Source organism: Lineus longissimus, chromosome 12 (assembly GCF_910592395.1).
Source record: "Lineus longissimus chromosome 12, tnLinLong1.2, whole genome shotgun sequence".
NCBI lineage: Eukaryota > Metazoa > Nemertea > Pilidiophora > Heteronemertea > Lineidae > Lineus > Lineus longissimus.
The window spans coordinates 17,254,816-17,277,318 of NC_088319.1; the positions used below are offsets into that span (position 1 = coordinate 17,254,816).

Genomic DNA, 22,503 nt, shown 5'->3' on the forward strand with positions numbered 1-22,503 from the left:
GACTTTGACAAACAAATTACACTTTTTATTCTGCAACATCAAGTAAACACGTCCAACCTTACGTCCAGGAGGACTATCTCGTGTTAGTTTCTGCAGCAAATGTACAGCGCAAAGTTTTCTAATTACGAGGTTGACAGCAAAGCTTATGGCGTCCTTAGCACCAGGAAGTCTTTTCGGCTAAAAATGGAAATTAATGACAAATCCTGACATAATTCTTCACAATCTCCTCGCAGATAAATAAATCAGTATGTAACTGTTTATTCTGACAAAGTTTCCCAAAAAGGTTCTATTTTGAAAAGGGTGATTTCTCTTTCTAAAGTTTGACATCCCCACTCCCAAAACTTCTTGCAATGCATTATTCAGTAAGTACATCTTACATGTACATGCACGTACACTACAGGGTATCCCAGAAAAAAAGTTCAATGATACTTTGTGTTGTGGCAAAATATCTTGTAGGTGTGTCACTAAGTCTGATAGACTTTCAATTTCAGACAACATGGGTGAAGACACCTGTGATCTTCAGGACACTGACTTACATGATGCTGTACGATACGGTGACATAGACGAAGTAGTTGTGGCCCTAAAACATGGCTTGGACCCGAATCAGATTGGAATGTATGAGTGGACTCCACTGCACGAAGCAGCCTGTAATGGGGACCAGGACATCTTGGTGAAGTTATTGGACAACGGAGGTACATCTTGGGTGTCATTTTTAGTCAAAAACACAACAGAAAAGGACAGGAAGTGACTACTTTATAGTTGTAGTAGTACATAGTTGATGTCACAATAGACCCGTTGCCAGCGAGCCATTGACTGGCGTCTTTTACCGTGAAGATCTATTGTAAAGATGGTTTGTTGAATTGTTAAAGTGGCCCACACAGAACTATTTACCCATTTTACATCTTTTCTACATCGGCTGTTTAACCCGAGTTACTCTGTATACTTTTCAGGAAATCCAAACAAGAAAGATTTGCTGAAAGGCTTCTCTGCCATTCACTATGCTGCTAAGAACGGACATAACGAATGTCTCAAGCAACTGCTCGAAAACGGTGGTCAATTTGACATCTTGTCAAACAACGGAGAATCTTGTTTTGATGTGGCTACAAAGGAGTGTCTGCAAATATTACAAAAGTACAGTAAGTTGAAAATGTGCGTTGCCTACTTCCCTCGAATTTGGATGGAATCGGGACAAGATTCTGAAATTGGTGTTCTTTGATTAGAGTGACATATTGGTATGGTATTACCAAATCCATTTTCCTTTCAGAAATCAAGACGATCATTGATTCCTCAGAATCTGATGTCAGTGATGAACCTTTAGGTCACAATGAGGAAACTTCCAGTGTGCAATCCCAAAAAGAGACTACGTCTAGGGTTGATCCTCGTGTTGATGATGATGTTGATGGGGAGATTCTCCCCAAGGAACCTACCAGATGTTCCCCTCGACCAACCTGGGTTCGCGATCTTGGACAGAACAACAATCAGGAACCAAGTAAGATTTTATGCCCTTTTTTCGTCCGGTAACATCTTAAAGTATTGGTTGAGAACAGTTGGTTGATGACTGGGACTCAAAGCAGTGGCACCACGGACAACGACTCTGATGTCACAACCGGACCAGCTTTACTTCAGCTGGAGTTGTGATCTCTCAGACCAGGAACATCCACCAAGTCGCATGATATCATCCGCTTTGGTTAAATGCCTGAAGTATTGTAATTGAGAAGCAGAGGGGCATATTTCTCTCTGTGTATTTTCATGCTGTTTATTTTACAGTACGAAGTACATATTCCTCATCCTTTCAGTTGCTGGTTTTGTCCAATTGTCCTTTGAGTACAACTCTAAGAAGTCGAGCTTGAAGATCCGGATCTGGCAGATTTCAGAGATTCTTCTTCCTCCTGGTGAGTAGGATACTCGTATCTTAAGTACGATCGACACCTCTTTCTATATTTTCCATGTTGCCTCCTGGCTTTAGAGATAAGCATTGATTGTTTAAGTATCTTGGGACTGTATCTCAATGTTATCTTTGTCTTTCTTGCAGTGGAGACATCAATGTTCAGTGCCATTTACGTCAAGAGCTACTTACAGCCTGACAAGAAACATCAAACGAAACGACGAACCGAAGAAATAAAACTGGATAATCCAGATCATCCGATTACAAGAGCACATTACAAATCCATGTCACATGACAAAGAAGTGAGCCTTCATGCCGTCTTCCAACCAATGACATTCAGGTTTTCCAAACCACTAGATTATGAGAAAGTTTCTCCAGAAATGGTAGCAGAGAGAACCGTGGAGATCGTGGTGTGTGTTGTGCAGAAATACACCAGGAAAAGTTTCATGATCGCCAAGTTACTGCTGCCGTTGAAAGATGCAGTGAAAAAACTGATCAGGGAGAAAGTGGCACTGAAACCTTGTCTACAGACAAACATTCAGGAAAAAGTGCGGCCATATCCAATGGATGTTTTGAAAGTCATGAGTAATTATCGGTTATTTGGTGGTAGTAATCCTAATGTTCGCGTTTCCCCCTTGTTCATTCCAACTGAACCAAGAGCGGCCAGTGACTCAGACTTGCAGAATGTGACAGTTGGCTCTCCGTCTGAAGCGGTAGTTCTTAGTCTTCCTACAGAGGACCCGAGTGACACAGATAGTTTACAGTCTGTGTCCGTTGAAGAGGCTCATTTAGGCAGTGTGTGTAGTGTGTCTGTAGAGGAAGAGCCATTTGACAGTGGGTTTAAACACGCGCCACGAGACATAAATCTCTCTGTTAGCCCACTGATGAAATTGAGAGAGCAATCTCCAAAGAAAGGCGAACCCAATCCCGTTTCAAAGGGTCAGTTAGATATTGAGGGTGGTCAGGGGTCAAGGGTCGCAGATGCCTTCTCATCTGCTGAAGATGGTCACATGACCAAGTTCGATACTGTTGAGGAATTGAATTTGAAGCCACTGCGGGTTTCCAAGAATTCCTGGATCTCCCCCAGTTCATCCCGTCCTGACTCCCCAGTGAGTTATCTTACGTCAAGTTCCCGTGCTGATACGCCGACTTGGGATAATTACATGGAACCCCTGGAAATCACTGGTGAAATCCCCATAGATGCTAAAGAGGAAGAGTATCATCCTCCAATGGCAATCTCGATGAATCTTCCACAAATGTTGCAGAGTTTTCGACCCATTAATTTGCAAAAGTCTGATGAAATTGCAAGCCTACCAGGGCAGGCTGAGTTTTGTTTGGAGAATGACACAGTTTGTGCCACTGAGAAGCGGTCATTGCCTGGTAAACCATCTCATGCCATCGCTGCAGATGATGTCACTGGAGCCAGGGAAGTGGTGAGATCAGCCTCGAAGCGATCCGTTCCTGTCATGGGTGCTAGAGCTGCTAGGTCCCCACCGCCATCTACTGATAGCAGTCATAACTACAAAACTCGTCCCTTTGAACTGCGACAGGTTGGGCCGGAAGCAAAGAGTGGTCCTCAACCTGGGCGAGTTCTTCGGGTTCAGCCAGAGGGCGCAAGAAATGAATCAAGTAACATTTCTGAGACATCATTTGTGATGCTGGCCGAACAGACTTTCAAACATCAGGAGGCAGTTGGTAGACATGTGCCTCAAAATCAAAATGTGGTGAGTGGTAGTAAGAAGGATGTTGGGAGACAAAGTGGGATAGCAGAGACGTCATTCAGCAAACGGGAGCACTCTGATGTCGTACCACATGCAGAGTCAGAGCCAGGGAGTAGTAGAGTAGGTAGGCCTGGTGTCCCTATCACCCAGCTGCACCGATCACCCACCAAGACCGGGAGAACAAGTGGAGCCAACCAGCCACAGAAGCCAGAGAAACCAATGTATGAATTCAGTGAGGAAAACCTTACCATTACAGAACCAAACTCCCCTGTTAAAGGCCAAGGTAAACATGATGTACGAGTGAAAAGTCCTAGTAAGCTGGTACCAGTTAGTCCTGCTAAAACCACATTGGCAGCTTCAACCAGTCGGAGGGTTGATGAATTGCCTGCTAGGTCACATATTCCAAAGAATCTAAGCCCAGCACAGGAAGACAGTGTGGCCAGTAACAGGCCGATAAGTCCTGCCAACTGGAATGAAACAACTGCAGTGAAATTGAAACATTTGTCAAAACGTAGGTCGGAAAGTCCATCTGGATCGGTATCATCTCTGCCCAGTGATAGGTCGATGAGTCCGACCAATCAAAGACCACTTAGCCCGATAGTAGATGTAACAAAAGAACGTCTGAGGCAAAAGTTGTTGATGAAAAAACAGAGAATTGTAAAACAGCGGGAACATGAATTGCTTGTTTTAGATCGATCGCACTCTAAACCGGGCACTGCCAAGGCTGTCCCCATCAATCCTAATGATTTGGAGTCAGATGTTTGAAGAGGTGACACGAGCAGTAGGTCATTTATATAGATTAATAAGGGTATGTGCATTTGTATTTAGAATCTGGTGCATTCTGGTCTTGTGTCCGTGTTATCAGCATATTAAGGTATGTTTACCTGTTGGTCTACCTCTACATGTTTATTCACTGTGATATTTTAATCTGTTAATCTGATATTTTAACAATATAGCTTATTTTTCAAAGGTTTAAATCATAGATTTCAGTACTGTAGATTGTAAAACATGAGATTTTTGATATTTTCCTGTTTTGGAGTTGTGGGTCGTGGTAAATTTCTCTGTCCATGCCTACCAGTCCCAATGTGGCCGTGTCATGCTTCTTGGTGCCTACCTTGTTGGCCTATTACATTGTACCCTCAGAGCTCTTCAATTAACGTTCATTCGTGCCAAAAGCGGAACAGGGTTGCCTTTTATTCTATTGATTCTACAAATCTATTCTGTTTTATAGTAAATGGTTCGTGTTATGTAATATATAATCTGCAGGCTGGGTACCTTGGCACGTAAGCTGGTCTTATGAGCCATTTTGTATTTAGATTTTTATGCAAATTAAGTCATGTTTACATGTTATTGTATATATTATATCATGGTACTGAGTCTTGTCCGTCCATTAGTCAAATAACATTATTCTGGTCAGGAAAATCATGGTTGCCTAAATGTAAGACTGTCATTGGTATGTTGCAGAAATATGTCCCAATATTCTTGAGAGGTCAAAGAGCACAGAACTAGCAGCAGTATAGAAATCCATACTTGCCAGCAGCGACATTGTTCTTGAGACAGTCTGTAAGTGGCAGCCCTGTTCATCCTTATCGGTATGCAACTAGTCTGTTTATCCGTGAAAATCAATTTCCTTACAGAGATTATCCCGCATATCTTCCATCCAAGTGTTTGAAGACATTTACAGTCAAATAAAATAATGTTATGGTAATAGTAACCTTGTCTTTGTGTTGTCCATTCTCTCACAATGGTCACTGGAGGTTCATGACGCCCGTAGTTTAAGCCAGAGTATCTCTATCCAAAAGAGGACCAACATTTCTCGGGAATCAGCATCTGAACTTATCCTGGAGGATTGCGACCAACTGAAACCAGCTGGCGCCCGAGGACAGAGTGTTGATCAAACGCTCCTGTGGGTACAAGCCCATGTGAATGAGGAACAAGAAGTCTTGAAGTACAAACCATTAACATGATTTTATTAGAATTCAAATATAGATATTAAAATATTGCATAGTTATGAGTAATATAATTCAAGTGACAGCAGGAGTCCAGAAGAGACACATTCCATTACTGAGTGTTTGTGCCAGGCTAAAGATCTGGGGATAAACACATTTTGCTGTGGACCACAATTCATTAAAATCCAAATCAGCTGAACTCTGTGGGCTAGTATGTTGCCCAACTAGACTCTGGAAAAGAGCCAAATGCAGCACAGGAAGAGTACCATTGGCAATAAACATCAAAAGTTCATTGAACATTGTCACTCGGGTCTTCCAGCACCTCACTGTCTATCTAACCTTCCTCCCCCTCTACGTACGAACACTCCTGACCCGGCGGGCCGGCGTCCTCCTGGTACTCCCGCTCTTCACCGTAGGTTTTTGTTTCTTGGCACTCTTGACAACCTTTGCTTCCAGACTTTCCACTTTGCAAGCTCCAGGGTCATGATTCTCACTGTCGCTAGCGCTTTTCTGACATTCGGAATCTGAAAAGGAGCAGTTCACATCAGAAAAGTACTTAAGCCCTGTTTGGGTGAAGAGCTGGATATTGTTACCAAGTGGTTCAACTGATAGGTAAGAGAACCATGTGTCACTTCTGCCTTCCCATGTACAGATAATGATGAAGGCCTTTTCTGATTTCAGCTCACAATGTGTGCAGTACCAAACTGCATACTCTGGTGACAGTGGTTTGCAAGCAAATCATTTTACAGCAGGATGTGAGAGGGGATGTGGTTGATATGAGAAGCGGAGTGATACAAATAATGTGACGTGCAATCATGCAAGACATGTATCAGGGCAGAGACAAAGCCAAGCTTACTTTTTACCTTTCTGACTGTCATCAACATCAAACAGTTCTAAATCACTATCCTCACTAGAGCTGAATCTCAGCTTTGGGCGCTGTTTTCTGCCACCTTGGTGCTGCTGCGTTGGTTGGATGTCATCGTCACTCAGAATCTCCTTCTTTAGTCCTTGTCGTGTTTTTCTCGCAGTTGGTGGTGATCGTCCTCGACCTGGAAAGGTAACAGCAGTCAGAATAGCGTTTGCACAAAAAGACAACTCTAATACTTGGGATGAGACAATAACTGTAGCAAGGTTACTGTGAGTACTTGTTTTCACTAGTCCTATATTTACCTCTTGGTGAGCGTGCCTGTCTAAACGCCTTAGCAGCCTGTGATGCCTTCTTGGCCTTGTCAGCAACTTCTTCATCGTTAAGACCTTTACAATGACACTCCTCAATTCGCACCTCGAGTTCTTCGACCAATGCCTGAATGTAGTAGGTAAACTATTTGTTAAAATTTGGGATACAACTCCAACAATTCACGATCTAACTTGGTCAATTTGTGACCTAACTTTGACCATTTGTGACCTAACTTTAACAATGGTGATAATGGGGAGTCATAACTCCTGGGCAATTAGGTACAGTTAGAGACTTTCTGATACAACAAATAACATGACAGGTTCACGTACCTTGATATCTGCTTTGGCAAACTTCTTTGACGCTGTCAGTACAACACAGAATGAATTGAAAACATCGTTGTCGGCCAACTTGTCTCCGTAGCATGCAAAGTTCTCTGTGAGTTTCCGTATGCTGCGCTCAGAGTACGTCAACAACGACAAACAGAAGGCTATGTCACGCCACTGGCGCTCGGATCTGTAGAGAGGAAACAGATGGAGTTATTGGAGAGAAAACTGTCACCTAACGAAACACCTGTCACATCATTGGCTCACCAGGCTCGCTGCAGACCAGACACCAGCTTTAGACCTGCTTCTAATGAAGAATAGAGAGAAATACTTGCCAAAGGACACCACCCTGACCACAAAGGCAGGCTCAAGGCACCTATGGTAGACCTTACTAGGACAGTCGACCGACCTCCATAACGAAAACAGGCTGACTGTCCGAGAGAGTCAAAACAAGGCAGATGAAAGAAAAGTGCCATACCTTGTTGCCCTGAATCTGTGGCAAAGTTTCTCCACCAAGCTTTCACACTGCCTGTCCTTCGAGATATAACCAAATAGATACTTCATAATCGTGCGGAAGCTTTCTTCAGTCACACCAACGTCCAAGTCAGAGAGCCGACTGACCATGTCGGGCATGATGTTGTAAACAGCATTACCCTGAAGTAGAAGAGAAAGCAATACAAGTCTTAGGTTATCTCTTGTAACCCTCATCAAGGTAGCCTGAAGTGTTTGGCCAGACTTGGCCCCACAGGCTGTGAGGAATGATTACCAGCAGCCTTCTAACTCACAATAACAACACAGTAGCAAGGACTTGTTCTTTTCTATTCTGACCACACATGGAACGAAGCTAGGATAATCTCCAACCAACAATTGACAAGTTTAGAAAGACTGATAATGACCTTCTTTGCAAGTTCCAGGAAGAATAACTTAGCCAGACTAGATATCCGAGGATCGTTATCCATGATGCATGTAGCCATCTCGCTGATCTGACCTTTGACCTTGACCATGTCATTCAGGATAAGGTGGGTCAGCACCATCAGCGTGTTTCGGCGCACTTGTGGCGAGTCGTCTCGTAGTCTGGCGTAGAGGTTTTGGGTCCATGGCTCGATCAGGTTGGGAAAGCGGAAGGTCAAGTCACCAAGTGAGATGATGGTGTTACCACGGATGACAGGGTTGGGAGACTTTTCCAGGATGGTGAATAACAGCTGGAGATGATCTTCACAGAATTCAGAGCTGGTAGGGAAGACAGAGACCGATAAGGTTTTAACCATGAGGTCAATTACCAAGAGGCTATTTGAAGCCTCCTTTCTGGGGAGGGCAGCCTCTGACCTCGCATTCAAAATTTGATATTACCTTATTGTGAACTGTGAATGTACAGAGGGACAGAGTTGCAGCCTACTATTGTCACATTAATCCTGTTACTCAAAAATGAACCCCGAAGTTACAAGTGGCAGTTTAAAAAGAGAGTTAGCCAGATAAACAATCGCACCCACCTGACCAGCATGAACTTTGCCAGAGCCAACGTCGCAGCCGTCTGAAGGTCAGGGTCATAATACTTCTTTGGATTGTTGCAAATCGTCACAATAACTGGCCGCAAGATCGCAAGGAAGTTTTCACCGTTGACGATATCAGTCTCACATATCTTCCTGATGTACTCTGCCTCAGCATCCTCTGCCGCAGCTCCAGCAAGGCCCATTTCTTCTTCAATCGTCTCGGCTACACTCTCCTGCAATCAAACAAGAAGTTTTTTAACAACTGACGCAAGTATTGCCGTCAGATAGCCTCCATTTATCTCCTTGAGTGGCTGCTATCCCATCAACCCATTTTCTAAAATTCTCCCAAATCCCAAACATCACATCCACGATGTTTACCTTAGTTCTTGGCGTGGCAGCAGATAAACTCCTCTTCTTCTTCGTCACTGCCTGCTCCTCCTGTACCTGATGTCGTCGCTTTAACTCCCCAAAGACAGCCACGTCAAGGTGAATAAGCTGCCGCAGGGCACAATGGCCAGCAAGGGAGACCAACATGGTCAAGGACTTGGCGGGACAGCTGAGCTCTGGTTGGGTCAGTGCCTGGGAGCCCTGGGAAGACTGGCTGGAAGTGGGCTCGGAGTCCTCGGGTTTGTCTACGGTTTGACTGTCTGTTTGTTCTGTAAGGAAAGGGGTCTGAATCTTCAGGAACTGGTTACAATAACACCATCAGTCAACATAATGCAAGCATAAAAGATGATCCAATGTGATCACATTTGAAAAGTGATCTTAAAAGGTGCCCAATGTGTTCGTCACATCCAAGTTGGCAGCTCCAATCGCATGTAACCATGGTAACGTACCAGAATCTTGAGTTTCTTTCTCCTCCCCTTGTCCCTCCGTTTCACCCTCAGCACTTAGTTGTACCGTTTCCATGGTTTCTGTCGGAACTGCCGTCTGCTCAGCAATGGCCGCCACCAGTGATTTGAGGATGTTGGTTGCGATAACATCGGGATGTTCTGCTAACTTGTAGATGACGTTGATGGCTTGTTCAGTGAATGGAATCCAGTAAGGGTCTTCACCATTCTTGAAACCTGCAAGAAATAGTTCACGAGTGGCATTTTTTCAGGAATGATACCCACAGAGGTTTTAACGTGAAGTTTAAACTTGCCAGGTCTATTTCTGTTGCCTAACAAAAGCGCTCAGTGAACAAGGTTGAACCAACTCCAGAGGTTACCTATCAGGGCAACGTTTCATTTTGGGAGACTGACTTACCTCTAACAATGAGATGCTGAAGATGAATGAACATGTCGTGGTCTTGGGGCAGTTTGTATGGCTCAACGATAGAACCTGCCTTTGGCTGAAATAGACACCACTCATATGAGTAAGGAAGCAATCTATATGAACAGTTCAGTTGAACAAGAAGACATACCAAACAGGGTAAAATCAGGGTTTCATTTGGAATCTTATCTGATAGAATTTCCTTCTCAACATTGGCCGTGGATGAATCCAACCTTACCTTCCCAGCACCCCCCAATTTGAGTAAGACAGCACAGGCATCTTTAGCAAGGATGAGGCTCTGCTCGCCACGGTCACCCAATCCTTCCTGCACCAACACCTTGATGTTGCTCTCAGCAATGCCTTCCTCAGCGCTGAAAAACAGCAATAGAAACTGAGCCAATATGAAGGGTAAGAACAAGATGAGGCCCATATATACCCAACGGAATATACCCTAGGTGTTAAGCTACACGCCTTTTTATTTCAGCGATTTGCGACTTACCCAGCTGCCATTCCGAGGAGTACCAGCGCCGCGCGACTCTCGTCACTTGTGGTCGCAGGGATCTTCATGGCAAACTTCTCCCACAACACCTTAATCACGCTCTGGTTGATGTCGCCGCTGCGTACAAACTCCTGGATGAGTTCCTCAAGAGACGTCAGCTCACCTTTCGAGGCACCCTGGGTCAGAGCTGTCAGATTCTTCACTACAGCTATAGCCTTCGTCCTGAAATACAATCAAAGATGAAAATCTGCCTGAATCGACTTGCGAAGCAGAGACTATGAGATCAGTAAAATACCTTGTCTGGTTGAGGACAGCCAACTGTGACATAAAGTGAACTATCTGCATTGAACATCAAATGGCCAGGAAGAGGAGATACCTATTTTACCGTCAAACCAAAAATGAGTTTCGAACTGCACCCTTTACCTTTGGTTTCCCTCAGAAGGACACAGATAAAGCCTCCTATAAGCATTGACTACAGCATCCTTGATACCACCCTCCTTGGACCAGACAAGTGCCAGCATCCTCCTCACACCAATCATCGCGTTCATCACTCCAAATTCAAAACTCGTCACGAAGAACTGGATGGCCTCCAAGATGTCTGTGGTGATCTTTGAGCCGAGCAGCTGGCAGATGGTCTGCACGGCTTTCTGAATCTGGCTGATGAACGTGACACAATCCTGCAATGGCAAAGAGTAATCAGCAATTCAACATACACGTGATCGGATGAGGCACCACAAGGGGTTAAGTACACAAGGACACAAGGACACAGAGATGAAACAGCGGTGATTGAACCCAGGGCACTAACCAATAAGTCACTGGTCTCTCTTGTAACTGACTCTCTTCATCGTTGTCATGTTTTATCAATGTGACTGGCCTCCACATTGGTAAGAAAACCTGTAAAGTGCTGACAGACCTGGGCCCTTACCTTCAGATACTGAACTAGAACTTGCTGTTTGTGGATCTCATTCAACATCGGGTTCTGTGATTCACCACCACCAGGTGAACTGATTGAGGGAACTCGATCAATAGAACAAGCTATAATGGAATCATAGAGTAAGATGACTTTGTCTAAACCATCGAACATAGATAAGTACAAGCATCATATGCAAGTAAAAGTTACTATCATCAATAGAGGTCATGCTGTGACATTAGTGGTGTGTCCAGTTTTGACTTGAATGCGAGTCTCAGACCCTGCTGACAATGTACTCCAAGGATAGATAGGCTCATCAGTCATGGTTAAGGTCACCTCACTTCATGACAGCCATTGTTGATAGGATGACAAAATGCAACCATTGGGTTAACAATATAAATTTGACGTCCAGAATGGAGTCTTTTTGTGCTGATGTCATTTGCAGAGCATATCTCACCCATGAAGACTGCCTTCATCGTATCCACAAGATTCCTCTCGACCCTCTCCCCCTCCTCCCCGTCCTCCTCATCAGCAGGCGCATCCATCAGCATCGGCTCCTCAGTGAATGCCTCCTTGGCCACCTGGAGCAGCACCACAGCCTCTCGTATCTCATGATTCTTCAGGTGCGCAGTGATCTTCTTCATGACCCTAGAGGATGAAGGTTGAACGTTCAAAATTACACCATGCACATCATCTTACTTAAAGAGTATTTCAATTGGCTTCATATTGAACAAGTCAAACAACCTACCCAAGTGCTGTGTCCTCATCATCAATAAGATCATTATTAGGGGTGCGACCCTCCTCCACGACTTCAATCACTGCAACCTCAACCCCTTCCTGGAGACCGGTCCATACTTCCAGAGCAGCAGTGGTAGGATCAACCACTGGTTCAGGGGGAGCGTCAGGCATCATCTCCTTCAGCTTTTCTCGCTCCTTTTCATAGCTGGCGGTGAGTTCCTCAATGGAGAGCTTTACAAAAGAAAATAGCAAGACATACATGTATAGTGGAACCCTGGTCGGCGACCCACCCGCTATGACGACCAAGAATGGTTTCCTCTCTAATTACCATTACAAGGCCCCCCGTAACACGACCACCCCGGTACCCAGACCACGACCACTTTTCTATACACAGGCGACATGAAAAAGGAACGAGGCCTACCTTTGCAGCAAATGGGTTGCTTTTCATCAGGGCCACTACCAGCTGCATGGCATACTTCCTGACTTGGCTCGACTTGTCCTGGAGGCGGCCAATCACAAGATCCACGACATCTGCCTGCCTCGTCAGGGGGAGGGCCTTCTCTTTGACGATGTTCAACCAGATTTGAAGGGTCTTGCTACGGACAAATGCATTCACATCATGAATATGCTCCTGAAGAAGAAAATCTTACATTTTAATAATGTAAGAGACATTCTGGCCAACATTCTACAAACCTTTGCCCCAAGCCCAAAAAAGTAGCTCTCGAGCGAATTCAGGTGAGCTATGGCTGCAGGGCTTATTCTCAATTGGATCAACAGCCTCCTTACCTCAAGTTTATCAAGGAAAGTATCCCTGGTTGCCTTCTGCTTGTTATCCAGGTTATCTTTGCTGAGCGTCTGGATGAGGATCTCTCCCATCACACCGAGGACCCCATTCCTCATTGTGTACGGCTGAAACATCAAAACAGTCGTCATCAAATATCATGGGTCAGTTGTGAGCACCATTAATAGTCCTGTGCACCGCTGGTGAACATCACCAGGCTTGATACACTTTTACAAAACTCAAGTCAAGGCATCATAATATAACCGAATGTTCATGTTGATTCTGATGATCAAGATTTGAACCCAAGTGTGAAAATTACAGCAGATGGCCATGTTGACATCGTCTGTGGCCACATCTGTCCATCCCGTTTCAAATTCAACTGGTAGAGGCATCTTTTGATTCTAATGATCAAGATTTGAACCCAAGTGTGAAAATTACAGCAGATGGCCATGTTGACATCGTCTGTGGCCAAATTATTCCATCCCGTTTCAAATTCAACTGGTAGAGGCATCTTTAACATGAAGTGACTTGATGAGCGACAGTTAACTCACTGCATGTTAAATAATCATTCTCACCTCTTCGTCCAGCTGTGGGATAATCACACTCATATTCGGTAACATAACAGCAGGGACCTTCTCCGCCAATTCAACCATGAACTGAGCAAATGCATGAGTACCGGAGGAATCCCGCGCCAAATCACGAGTGTCCATGCGACCAATTTCTCTGAAAAGGCAAGTTGGTGCATGAATGCAGGGAGAGGTCTGAGTGGATCAAGGCAATGAATTGGTTCTTTAGACCAGTGGCAAGGAGAACCTGAACCTGATTAGTGAATTCATGTCTTTGCTACACAAACCAGTTACCTTTTTATTGTCAATACTACTAGAACCTCATGTCCACTTACCTCATTATTTCACCCACAATAGTGTGTGCTCCATACTCATTCACAAACAACTCCACAGCCTGTGATAGCGGGCCGACCATGTGCTCAAAATGCTGCAGGAGCTGGATGATTTTTAAGGTAGCACCTGTTAACAAAGAGAGGAGTTACTCTAAGGACCATTGATAAGAGAAGCATGGCAGCTAAATCATGTAGTATAAGAGTTGCCATACAATGGTATGTCAAGGCATGAGCACTGAAGGTGCAAAGTTTACTTACTCAAAGCATGGTTATATTTCTTGACCATGATACCAATGATGTTGAAGATAATGTCTCTGACAGCCTTGTTACGGTTGATGGCAGGGTTCTCCAGTAACTTGTAACAGCAGGTGGTCAGCATACTGAAATTGAGAAAACCAGATAATCAGAAGATGAAGCTGCAAAATTGTTTGGTTTCTGTCAGCCGTAGCAAGCAAAGTAGAGAATTTTGATGGTGAGAGACCTACTTAACAAACTCCTCTTCAATGACTGGTGGATCCCAGAGCCGGTAGATGTTCTGCTGGACTATCTTGAGCAGAGCATGGACACCTCGCTCACAATCATGATCCCATCGCAGGTTGTCAGGTCTCTTCTGTGCTTTACCGCGACCCTGAAATATTGATAATGATAATGAATGAAGAATCTTTTCAATCTCTTCAGCGATAGTGTGTTCAGGACTTGGACATGCAGTACCTTTGATGCCAAGTCAATGCTGCAAGGAGGGGTTGCAACAGGCTTTAAAGAACAACTTGGCAGAAAACTACAATACATGTTGTCATCAAATTGACAGCTTTAGCTTGGGTGAGAACCTGAACCCTGGAAGCACCCCATTTCAATACCTTTCCTGTGGTGATGCCAGGTTTACTATTCTCAGCCTCAAACATCTCAATAAACTGACAGAGAAGATAACAGTGCATCTTGACGATGTTGAGATTGTCCACACGATCCTGCTTCTCGAGGATGTCGTCGATGAAGTGAGGCAATTCATTGGTGTGCTTCATGATGCCTGAAATCAACAGGTAATGGAAGATACAATCACAAGAGCACTTTTACTACCTCTTGGAGGACCACCAACGAGGAAAGAATCAAATCTCAACATTCATTGCAAAAGGGCTACATGTAGGCACTTTTTGCCAAAAATGTCTGCTAGTTTTGAGGCACACTGTGATGTGATAGTGTAACAGTTACCGAGTCAGGCTCAGAGTCATGTGCTCAGCTGATGACTTACCTTTCAGTATCATGTCATAGGCCTCTTCTCTCAGGGTAGCATCAGCGTCATGAAAATTCCTGAAAGTGGGTGAGACCAGTTTACACACTAGCACATTTACCGGGAGTAGGTGACAGGTATGACAGGCGAATAATTTTTGATCTGAGACCAAACATGAAAATAGAACTTACATCAAAATACTGAAAAGAGTATCAAATCTTTCCAGAATCGCATGAGGTCCCTTGGATCGATAGAAATTCTTGTAATCTGAAAAAAATGTTGGCCAATTAGCTCTATATAATCTTACAACAGGATGTGACCACTGGTAAGGGCCACCATTTTGACCTCTGCACAGCACAAGACTTGTCCTGGCCGGATAATGTCGTCAGGGAAGCAACAGCATTCTACACAGAATGGGAGAGGTACCATCCCTGAATGAAGTGTCCATGATAGTGGGTGAAAGTCAGAGGTGGCTGGCAGTAGAAATATTTAACCCTGCTACAATTCCTGCCTGCACAAATTCATCAAATCACAAGACACATGACATGGCTAATCTTATCTTTAGTTCAGAACATTTCACTTCCAATAGCAATAAGGTATGGTTTCAATCTAAAGGGATCCTACTTAAAGGTTGACAAAGTACCTTGTATTTTCATTGGGAGCTGTCTCAAGGTGTAGATTTCATCCACTACATACTGACTGAACGTCGTCCGGTTCAGTAAATCATCTTTGGTCATCGGCACAATGAATTCATAACTCATCTTGCTGCTTTAGTGAAGAACTACTGCAATAGGGAGAAATAAAAACAGTGAGGAAGATTGAACAGTGTTTGATGATTAAATGTGTTTTGATCACTGTGTTGTACGCCTAGCTACAAAGTACCAGGACTAGTAGGCCTATGCAGTGTCGGCATTTAATGACAATCACTGCACTGTTACTGTTGGGAGTAGCCTACAGCCTTGAGCCTGCGACTTCGTCTACGTATAGGCCTAGGCCTACTTAGGCCAACGGCAACACATGTAGGCTAATGCATGGCTACACTACATATAACCATTACTACAGGCTACATTTTTTTGCTGACTTCATCACTTCATTTGATGATCAAGCAGCTATAAGCCCCCAAATATTTCATTCCAAATAAGTCTTACATATTTACTATATAAATATATCTATATTTTGGAGGACAAATGCCCGTCAGACAGTTGTAAAAGAGATTAACTGACGAGAGCAGAGATGTTAAAAGTGTTTGAAAAGCCGCGCTCAGCAGCTTACGCATGCGCATCAGCAATGAAGTTAAATATGGGATGCCGATTGTGCATTAGTTTATTATACAGGCAAATTACCCGCTATGCGGGCAGGTAGATGAACTAGGTTACTTCTGAGCCACCCTTTTTTGTTACGAGATGGAGGTTAGTAGCTCATCACAGATACTACAGAAATGGAGTGTGTACATGATCTAGACCTATCATATGGCACCTATATATGTGACACACCTGTATAATGCTCAGTGATGATGATTATCATAATAGTTGGAACACCGTCCTGATAGACTACATTCATTTGTCTGGCAAGCCGCATTGATCAATCCATCCTAATGAGGCCTTTCATGCTCGGTAGATTATTAGAGTAACCAGTAACCAGTAGATTAGCTCCCTCGGTATTATACGGGCGAGGGGAGGATCATGCGACTGTCCCTGGTATGTAAGGGTAGCATCAATGCCAGTGCCAATTGCTTGTACAATGAGCCGAGCCAAGCGTCAAAACGAAGAAGCAAGGACCACAAATTGTGAGAGTCTGACCGCAAAGTGTGGACCTTAGTCCAGGCGTAGTCCAGGTAACCTCGACCCTATCCGCATACATTTTCAGTGCATACAGTGGATGCACTTTCGTGCCGAGCGCTCTGGTATTTCAGATTATTCACTAGGATCGAGGTTACCAATCCTACAGAAAAATACACCGGACCGGACACCGGAAGCTTACGCCCCCAAATCGAGTTCATGACGAGTGAATTACCGTCAAGTACCAGTCTCTGTAATGAGTGAATGGAGGAGTTCTGATGGAACGTGGATAAATACCATATCATGTTGCCCACAGCAGGGGTGCTGCCTAGCGGCATTTTTCAATCAGAACAGCCAGGGTGATTTGTGATGAAGATCTATACAGTTCCTCATTGATAAATCTTGTCGTCTGGCGTTTCAGGAGCCAACACCGCCAAACGGAGGTTTTGAGTGTGTGTTAATCCTCCCCCTCCACTCACACCTCCACCTCCACCACCTTCTGGGATTAGCCTCGACCCCTTCCCCCCACCCCCACGCGGGAATGGAGAGGAAGTTCTTCAAGTAGAATGACAAGATCTTCACAAATTCCATACAATGGGAGGAGCATGCGGGATGACCCTGGCAGTGAGGATACTGCGGGGATGCTGCAACTCCCTGCCTGGAAATCTATCTCCAAAAGGTACTTATATTTATCGCCTTTTTGTTCCTCTATCCCGAACTTACCGACCACCAACCAATATAAACAACCCTACCTAAGTGGAAACGGCGTTCCATAGATATGACAGTGTGTCATGGAGACGAGGTTGCTGGTTCACGATGAAGTGGCCGAGGTTGTCATAACAAAAGTCATGCAATGACATTCAATTTGGCTCAAAATCAAATACAAAGTCGCTAATTTTCCGTAAATTCTTTTCCAGATTTCCAAATTAATCTTAAAGTCCCCAAGATATAGTATGTTTAGATTAATTTTGCTGCATTCACGACGTGAATTAAAGAACTTCGTCAAAACGGGGGGCGTAATAATAGGCCTACTGTTTCTCTGGTGGAAATCCGGAAATTATATTGTCATGACATGATGAGTAGATTATGATCATGGATCATCAATCCATGACAATATCCATGACAATACAGATACCGCAAGTGTGCGCGTGTTTTTTGGCCTCTGAGTGTGGGCATTTGATTTGTTTGGGCTCTGATTTGTCTTCTTAAAAAAGGGCTCTTAAACCCACCCTCCACAAGATCCCTGCTGTATAGGCTGTAGTGTATGGTATACACAGGTGTGACAGGTGACTGTGCCCCATATCAGATTTGGTTAGCCTCATTTATCATAGGCCTAATGATGACAATGGCCAATGGGATATTGTCTACATTCCATTTTGTGTCACTGTGCCATCATTGGAACTAATTGACATTGTCAGCTGATTTGTATTGAATTGACATGAGCTTTTAACCACAGTCCAAATGATAACGGATGTGTTTTTACCAATGACTGACCCAATTATCATACAATGGCATGAGTAATCCAAATTATAATGTAAATGTCAGAAAACGCTTTGAAAAATATCGCGATTTCTATCACACCATTGGGACATTCTGAGATGAGCACACTGCCTGATCTCAAGCAAACCTGTAATCATCTTTTATGACTTGTGTTTGTTGATGTATTCCAGAACTGGCCTGAGCAACATCATCCGCTGCCATGCCGTATGGATTACCACCATGGATGACTTCTGACAATGGGTTGGATGTCAGCCTCGGCAACAATAGTGACCCCTCAACAAATGTCACAGCCACAAACTGTACCGCTGGCGTACAATGGATATTTACAGTTCTTGGTCAATGTGTCCTCACCGATCGGGAATACGCCTCCGTCATGTGCGGTCTAGGCTCAACATTAATCTCTACCGTCAATGGTATTCCGTGAGTATCATTCGTTTTAACCTTATTATATTTTTATATTCATCTTCTTCGTCATCTAATTTTAGTCCGATGGGCGATGTATAAAAATACAACATGAGCTTGTGCGTATGAAGTCAGCATTTACTGCTGCTGGTGCATGGTGGGTAGCTGGGGCCCTGGACCGACATGTCTGGGTACAACAATAATAACTGCCTGTTGTGATTTCAGTCAGATCTACACCAACTGTGCGCAGGGTATCCCAGACAAAGCCTTGTCAATCTACCTCCTCCTTCAGTGGTTTTCTGGTGATGCACTAAATCTAATTGGCTGTTTCCTCTCTAAACAAACATTAGTACAGGTAAGAGCAAAACTACGATTATAATTGTGGTGACCGCATGAAAAATATCCTTTGATTGGAAGAACAGAAAGCAATTCTGTAATTCGCCAGAATAAAAGTAGTGATTTGTTTTTGGTGGGTGGGGGAGGAGGGTGAAATGATCCTCGCTAAATTTCCATTTTCATCATAAAACACCTGTTTCTCATAACTCCTGTTATTTTGCAGATTATTTATGCGGTCTTCATGGTGTCTTTGGATGTATGTATGTTGTCTCAGTACACATTTTTCAAGATCAAACATTCGTATGAAGGTAAGATATGGCCATCGTCCGTCACATGATAGCATACCGCTGCCCCATGCATGATAGCATATCAGTGGCCACCACCCCTCCTGCGATACCTGCCACCCCTCCTGTGATACCTGACTCCTTCCTCTTCTGGTGTTATTGTTGCTCACCGAAATGATGGTCATTCTGATGCAGGACGACATATGCCAACTGGTTGGTTGTATAATCTGTAAATCTCGGCACTTACTGACTCCGATGACTTGTTTGCTTGGTATGACCTCAACTTCTGCCCACAAAAGTGATGTATTGATTTAGCTCTGACTTCCTGCTACACATGTATAGCCATTACTTTGATTACTGCTACACATGTCATGTATAGCTATTTCTTGGTGCAGTATTCCATGCTTTTGCTGTTAGTGTTGCTTGACGCTACATTTACATTTTGCTTGTATTAATGCTTGCTGCTATCCATGTATTGTCCATTGCATCGGCTTCATTTACAGAAAAGAATCCCCAGTATCATCCTTTGCCACATGACCGTGCCTACTCAGACTCTGTTGGTAACTCATTGCCGCATGACCACTCGTATGATTCTGGTAATAATTCACGTGACTCAGGTATGAAACAAACTTGTCGTTAAACCTTTGATATGGAACTTTTTGGTGGTTAATCATTCTCAAGCTGCACTTTTCCAACTACTTCCAGTGATTGTTTAACAAATGTCTTACTTAATGCTAAATTTCCTTTCATGAATTTTCAAGCCGTCTGTATTTTCAATCCGATCCTCTTGATCTGTTCCAGAGAGAATAGCCCAAAAATTATTGGAAGATTCTTTAGTGAACAGTTCAACAGAAGAAAGGCAACCCCGCCGTACTGGGATGTACTGCATAATGGCAATTTGGGGGTTAATGTTCCTTGGATATGGCGTGCTCCCGGGAGAACAGATGATGACTGTGAGGTCACATCCTGCTGGCAGGAGTTTACTCAATGTGGGATCGCCGGCCAATGGACCATTCTTTACCGTACGTTCAACTTTGATGTTTGCCCTTGGAAAAGTGACTTTATTATGAAGGCCACAGCCTTGTCCTTTGAGACAACTGAGGTTCCTGTCTCAGGTGGTAAAAGATGAAAACATCTGAGTGAGAATGCATCTAGCTCGACTTCTCCACCAGGCTGAGGCGGAGCCTATCACACCCAACTGTGGTTGAAGCTGACAAAAGATTTTCAATCTGAGCAAACGAAGGAGAAGATTTCAATTCTCTCTGCAGCTATTTTTGGTAGTAACATCATTCCTTGACAGGTGCAACACATGATTGTGAAGACACTTTGTTATCATTTCCAGGGAGTGATAGATGAAGTTGGTTTTGGCATTGGGTGTGCGTCGACATTATTTTATATCTCCTCAAGAGCGCCCCAAATATATCAAAATGTAAGTATGTCCAGATGATGTCGTCCTGATAATTATCATATACCTGTCTGTCAGGAGCATTTAATCGATTACTGCAAGGGTAGTTTTGACCCACTTATTGTATTACACTTCACTTCCTGTATATAGCTATTTAGTCTGTCTGTTACCTTTGAGTACATTACCTTGAAGTGGTGTATGACTTGCGAGACCAATACCGCAATGCTAGCTGGGTAAATACTCCTGGCAGGTCAAACCATGCCAGATTCTCAATAATGTTCAAGTTAACCTCAGCTTTTAACTTTGCCTTTGTTTCAGTGGAAACGGCAGACGACGGAAGGTGTTTCCATTTGGTTGTTCCTGCTGTTGATTATCTCCAACTGCCTCTACGGGACTTCCATTCTCTGCCACTCCACAGAACTCTACGCGGTGCTTCATTCCCTGCCTTGGCTCATTGGTGCTTTTGGAATGGTCTCATTTGATCTCGTCGTATCCTTTTAGAAAGAATTTTCCCCTCGACCTTTTCTTCAAGTTATTCAATAGGGTTTGACGTATCATATCAGTGAGCTGCTTCTATTATCTTTAAGTCAGTTAGACAATAGAAATTGCTGATGCAAGAAAGTGGTCAAGGAAGAGAGAGTTAGCAATGCCAAGCCTTCCCTGGGTCAGTTGTAAATACGGCTAACATGACCAGTGAGCTCCTGTGGTGCATTTAACTTGGCTCTCCTCATAATGCATTTCTATTAGCCTTTTTTCGATTTTTGTCTTTCTCTCAAAATGGAATAAAAGGCCCTGAAATTTTCTATCTGTCCTTGACCTCAACCCAGATAATGTGGCAGTTCTGGTACTATCGGAAGTCGGCGATTCGAGAACTTACGATCAATGTCGATGACGAGACATCGCCATTGTTGAATGGCAGCATCAGCGTTTCTGGAAGTCATCACTCGCAAAAGGACGTTTGATGAATGTACATTCTGCTGTTGATGGGCCGCTAGTCGAATCCCGGCTTGTCAATGACATCATGTCAGTGATAAGTCTCATCAAAGTAAAGTGATCTGTAATATTGTCAGGGAATCATGAGATGATGAGTGTTTCTGCCGAACAGGTTATACAGTCCCCCCCCCCTGGTTGAAAAAAGGGGCACATGACCTCTGTCTGCCTGCTTTACTGCCTTACATTAGTTTTTAGTTTTTATGATTTGTGATGTAAGGGTATGGCAGTTTTGAGGCATTTTAAATATGAAACAACGCTTCTTAACTACTGATTGCATTGTTTATTGGTGATGTGGACATCGATATATTGTAATAATGAATGAAATGATTTTTAAATAAAGCTGCTTTGAGAATCAATATTCCAGTGTTGCGAGAATCAGACTGGTCTTCCAACTCACCGAGTTGTCTTGTCCTGGGATAGCAGTGTTAAAAACTGGCGTTCCTGGAGTGTTCAACAGTCAGTTTACCGCTGAGCATACCTTTTGGGTGCCTTGTGATGCACACTTTTCTTGGGACTTTCCCGACCAGGCCACTTGATAAGTTGGAAGGCCTGGCCTGAATACACATGATTCTTGGCCTGTTGGGCAGCTGATTCTCCAGTGTGACAACCAGTATATTTTAATAAAAACAATGTAGACGACATCAAAGTGTATTTGTTGTTTTTAGTGACATTCTAGTGTTACAATACATTAAATGTTTCTTATTGAAGAAACCAATGGACAATAGTTTTTGTTCAAGGAGAAGCAAATACCATGAAGCCTGGGTCACTGATGACTCTCTTTTACAAAACTTAATAAAGTGTATTTGTTGTGTTTGAAGTGATGATTGTCACAACACATCTCATCACTTCAAAGTGATCTCTTTACAACAATTTGTTGAGGGGGAAACATGGGGTACAGCAGTCGCGGGTCTCTCAATGAAGAACTACGGACAATCCGGGCATTGGTGCAAAACTA

General features: G+C 43.7%; 3 protein-coding genes across 5 annotated transcripts; 2 read left to right on the plus strand and 1 right to left on the minus strand.

The window, feature by feature from the left end:
• The first annotated feature begins 134 nt into the window (after positions 1-134).
• Positions 135-5,265, plus strand: LOC135497321 (uncharacterized). The gene is made up of 6 exons (XM_064787128.1): positions 135-245; positions 492-692; positions 951-1,136; positions 1,265-1,489; positions 1,797-1,892; positions 2,033-5,265. Exons 2-6 carry the CDS (start codon positions 497-499, stop codon positions 4,369-4,371), a joined length of 3,042 nt encoding a protein of 1,013 aa, XP_064643198.1. The 5' UTR covers positions 135-245; positions 492-496; the 3' UTR covers positions 4,372-5,265.
• Positions 5,266-5,616: 351 nt separating this feature from the next.
• On the minus strand, positions 5,617-16,924 carry LOC135496702 (condensin complex subunit 1-like). The gene is made up of 27 exons (XM_064786171.1): positions 16,864-16,924; positions 15,494-15,634; positions 15,042-15,117; positions 14,872-14,930; positions 14,483-14,649; positions 14,111-14,253; positions 13,884-14,005; positions 13,629-13,752; positions 13,303-13,450; positions 12,733-12,855; positions 12,368-12,577; positions 11,957-12,177; positions 11,666-11,856; positions 11,224-11,333; positions 10,722-10,975; positions 10,299-10,520; positions 10,038-10,170; positions 9,794-9,878; positions 9,382-9,612; positions 8,924-9,201; positions 8,546-8,778; positions 7,952-8,285; positions 7,534-7,709; positions 7,062-7,245; positions 6,726-6,858; positions 6,419-6,604; positions 5,617-6,079 (listed from the first exon to the last, which is right to left on the minus strand). Exons 2-27 carry the CDS (start codon positions 15,609-15,611, stop codon positions 5,907-5,909), a joined length of 4,434 nt encoding a protein of 1,477 aa, XP_064642241.1. The 5' UTR covers positions 15,612-15,634; positions 16,864-16,924; the 3' UTR covers positions 5,617-5,906.
• Positions 16,925-17,445: 521 nt separating this feature from the next.
• On the plus strand, positions 17,446-22,182 carry LOC135497299 (lysosomal amino acid transporter 1 homolog). Of its 3 annotated transcripts, none has more exons than XM_064787077.1 (9): positions 17,446-17,579; positions 18,299-18,548; positions 18,756-18,885; positions 19,090-19,174; positions 19,654-19,767; positions 19,952-20,172; positions 20,493-20,579; positions 20,874-21,044; positions 21,383-22,182. In XM_064787077.1, the coding sequence occupies exons 2-9, from the start codon at positions 18,328-18,330 to the stop codon at positions 21,515-21,517; spliced, it is 1,164 nt and encodes a 387-aa protein (XP_064643147.1). In that variant the 5' UTR covers positions 17,446-17,579; positions 18,299-18,327; the 3' UTR covers positions 21,518-22,182. The 3 variants fall into 3 exon arrangements, with proteins under 3 accessions (XP_064643147.1, XP_064643149.1, XP_064643148.1); XM_064787078.1 differs by lacking the exon at positions 17,446-17,579 and adding an exon at positions 17,675-18,162; XM_064787079.1 differs by lacking the exon at positions 19,654-19,767.
• Positions 22,183-22,503: the final 321 nt, after the last annotated feature.

Excerpts from the sequence above, each read along its gene's own strand:
- LOC135497299 (XM_064787077.1), top strand. The coding sequence starts at position 18,328 with ATGCCGTATGGATTACCACCATGGATGACTTCTGACAATGGGTTGGAT. Across the intron at positions 18,549-18,755 it reads TCTACCGTCAATGGTATTCC|TCAGATCTACACCAACTGTG; the intron begins GTGAGTATCATT and ends TTGTGATTTCAG. Across the intron at positions 18,886-19,089 it reads CTAAACAAACATTAGTACAG|ATTATTTATGCGGTCTTCAT; the intron begins GTAAGAGCAAAA and ends GTTATTTTGCAG.
- LOC135497321 (XM_064787128.1), top strand. The coding sequence starts at position 497 with ATGGGTGAAGACACCTGTGATCTTCAGGACACTGACTTACATGATGCT. Across the intron at positions 1,137-1,264 it reads GCAAATATTACAAAAGTACA|AAATCAAGACGATCATTGAT; the intron begins GTAAGTTGAAAA and ends TTTTCCTTTCAG. Across the intron at positions 1,893-2,032 it reads AGAGATTCTTCTTCCTCCTG|TGGAGACATCAATGTTCAGT; the intron begins GTGAGTAGGATA and ends TCTTTCTTGCAG.
- LOC135496702 (XM_064786171.1), bottom strand. The coding sequence starts at position 15,611 with ATGAGTTATGAATTCATTGTGCCGATGACCAAAGATGATTTACTGAAC. Across the intron at positions 13,753-13,883 it reads GAAATATAACCATGCTTTGA|GTGCTACCTTAAAAATCATC; the intron begins GTAAGTAAACTT and ends CTTTGTTAACAG. Across the intron at positions 6,080-6,418 it reads TGTTGATGACAGTCAGAAAG|ATTCCGAATGTCAGAAAAGC; the intron begins GTAAAAAGTAAG and ends GCTCCTTTTCAG.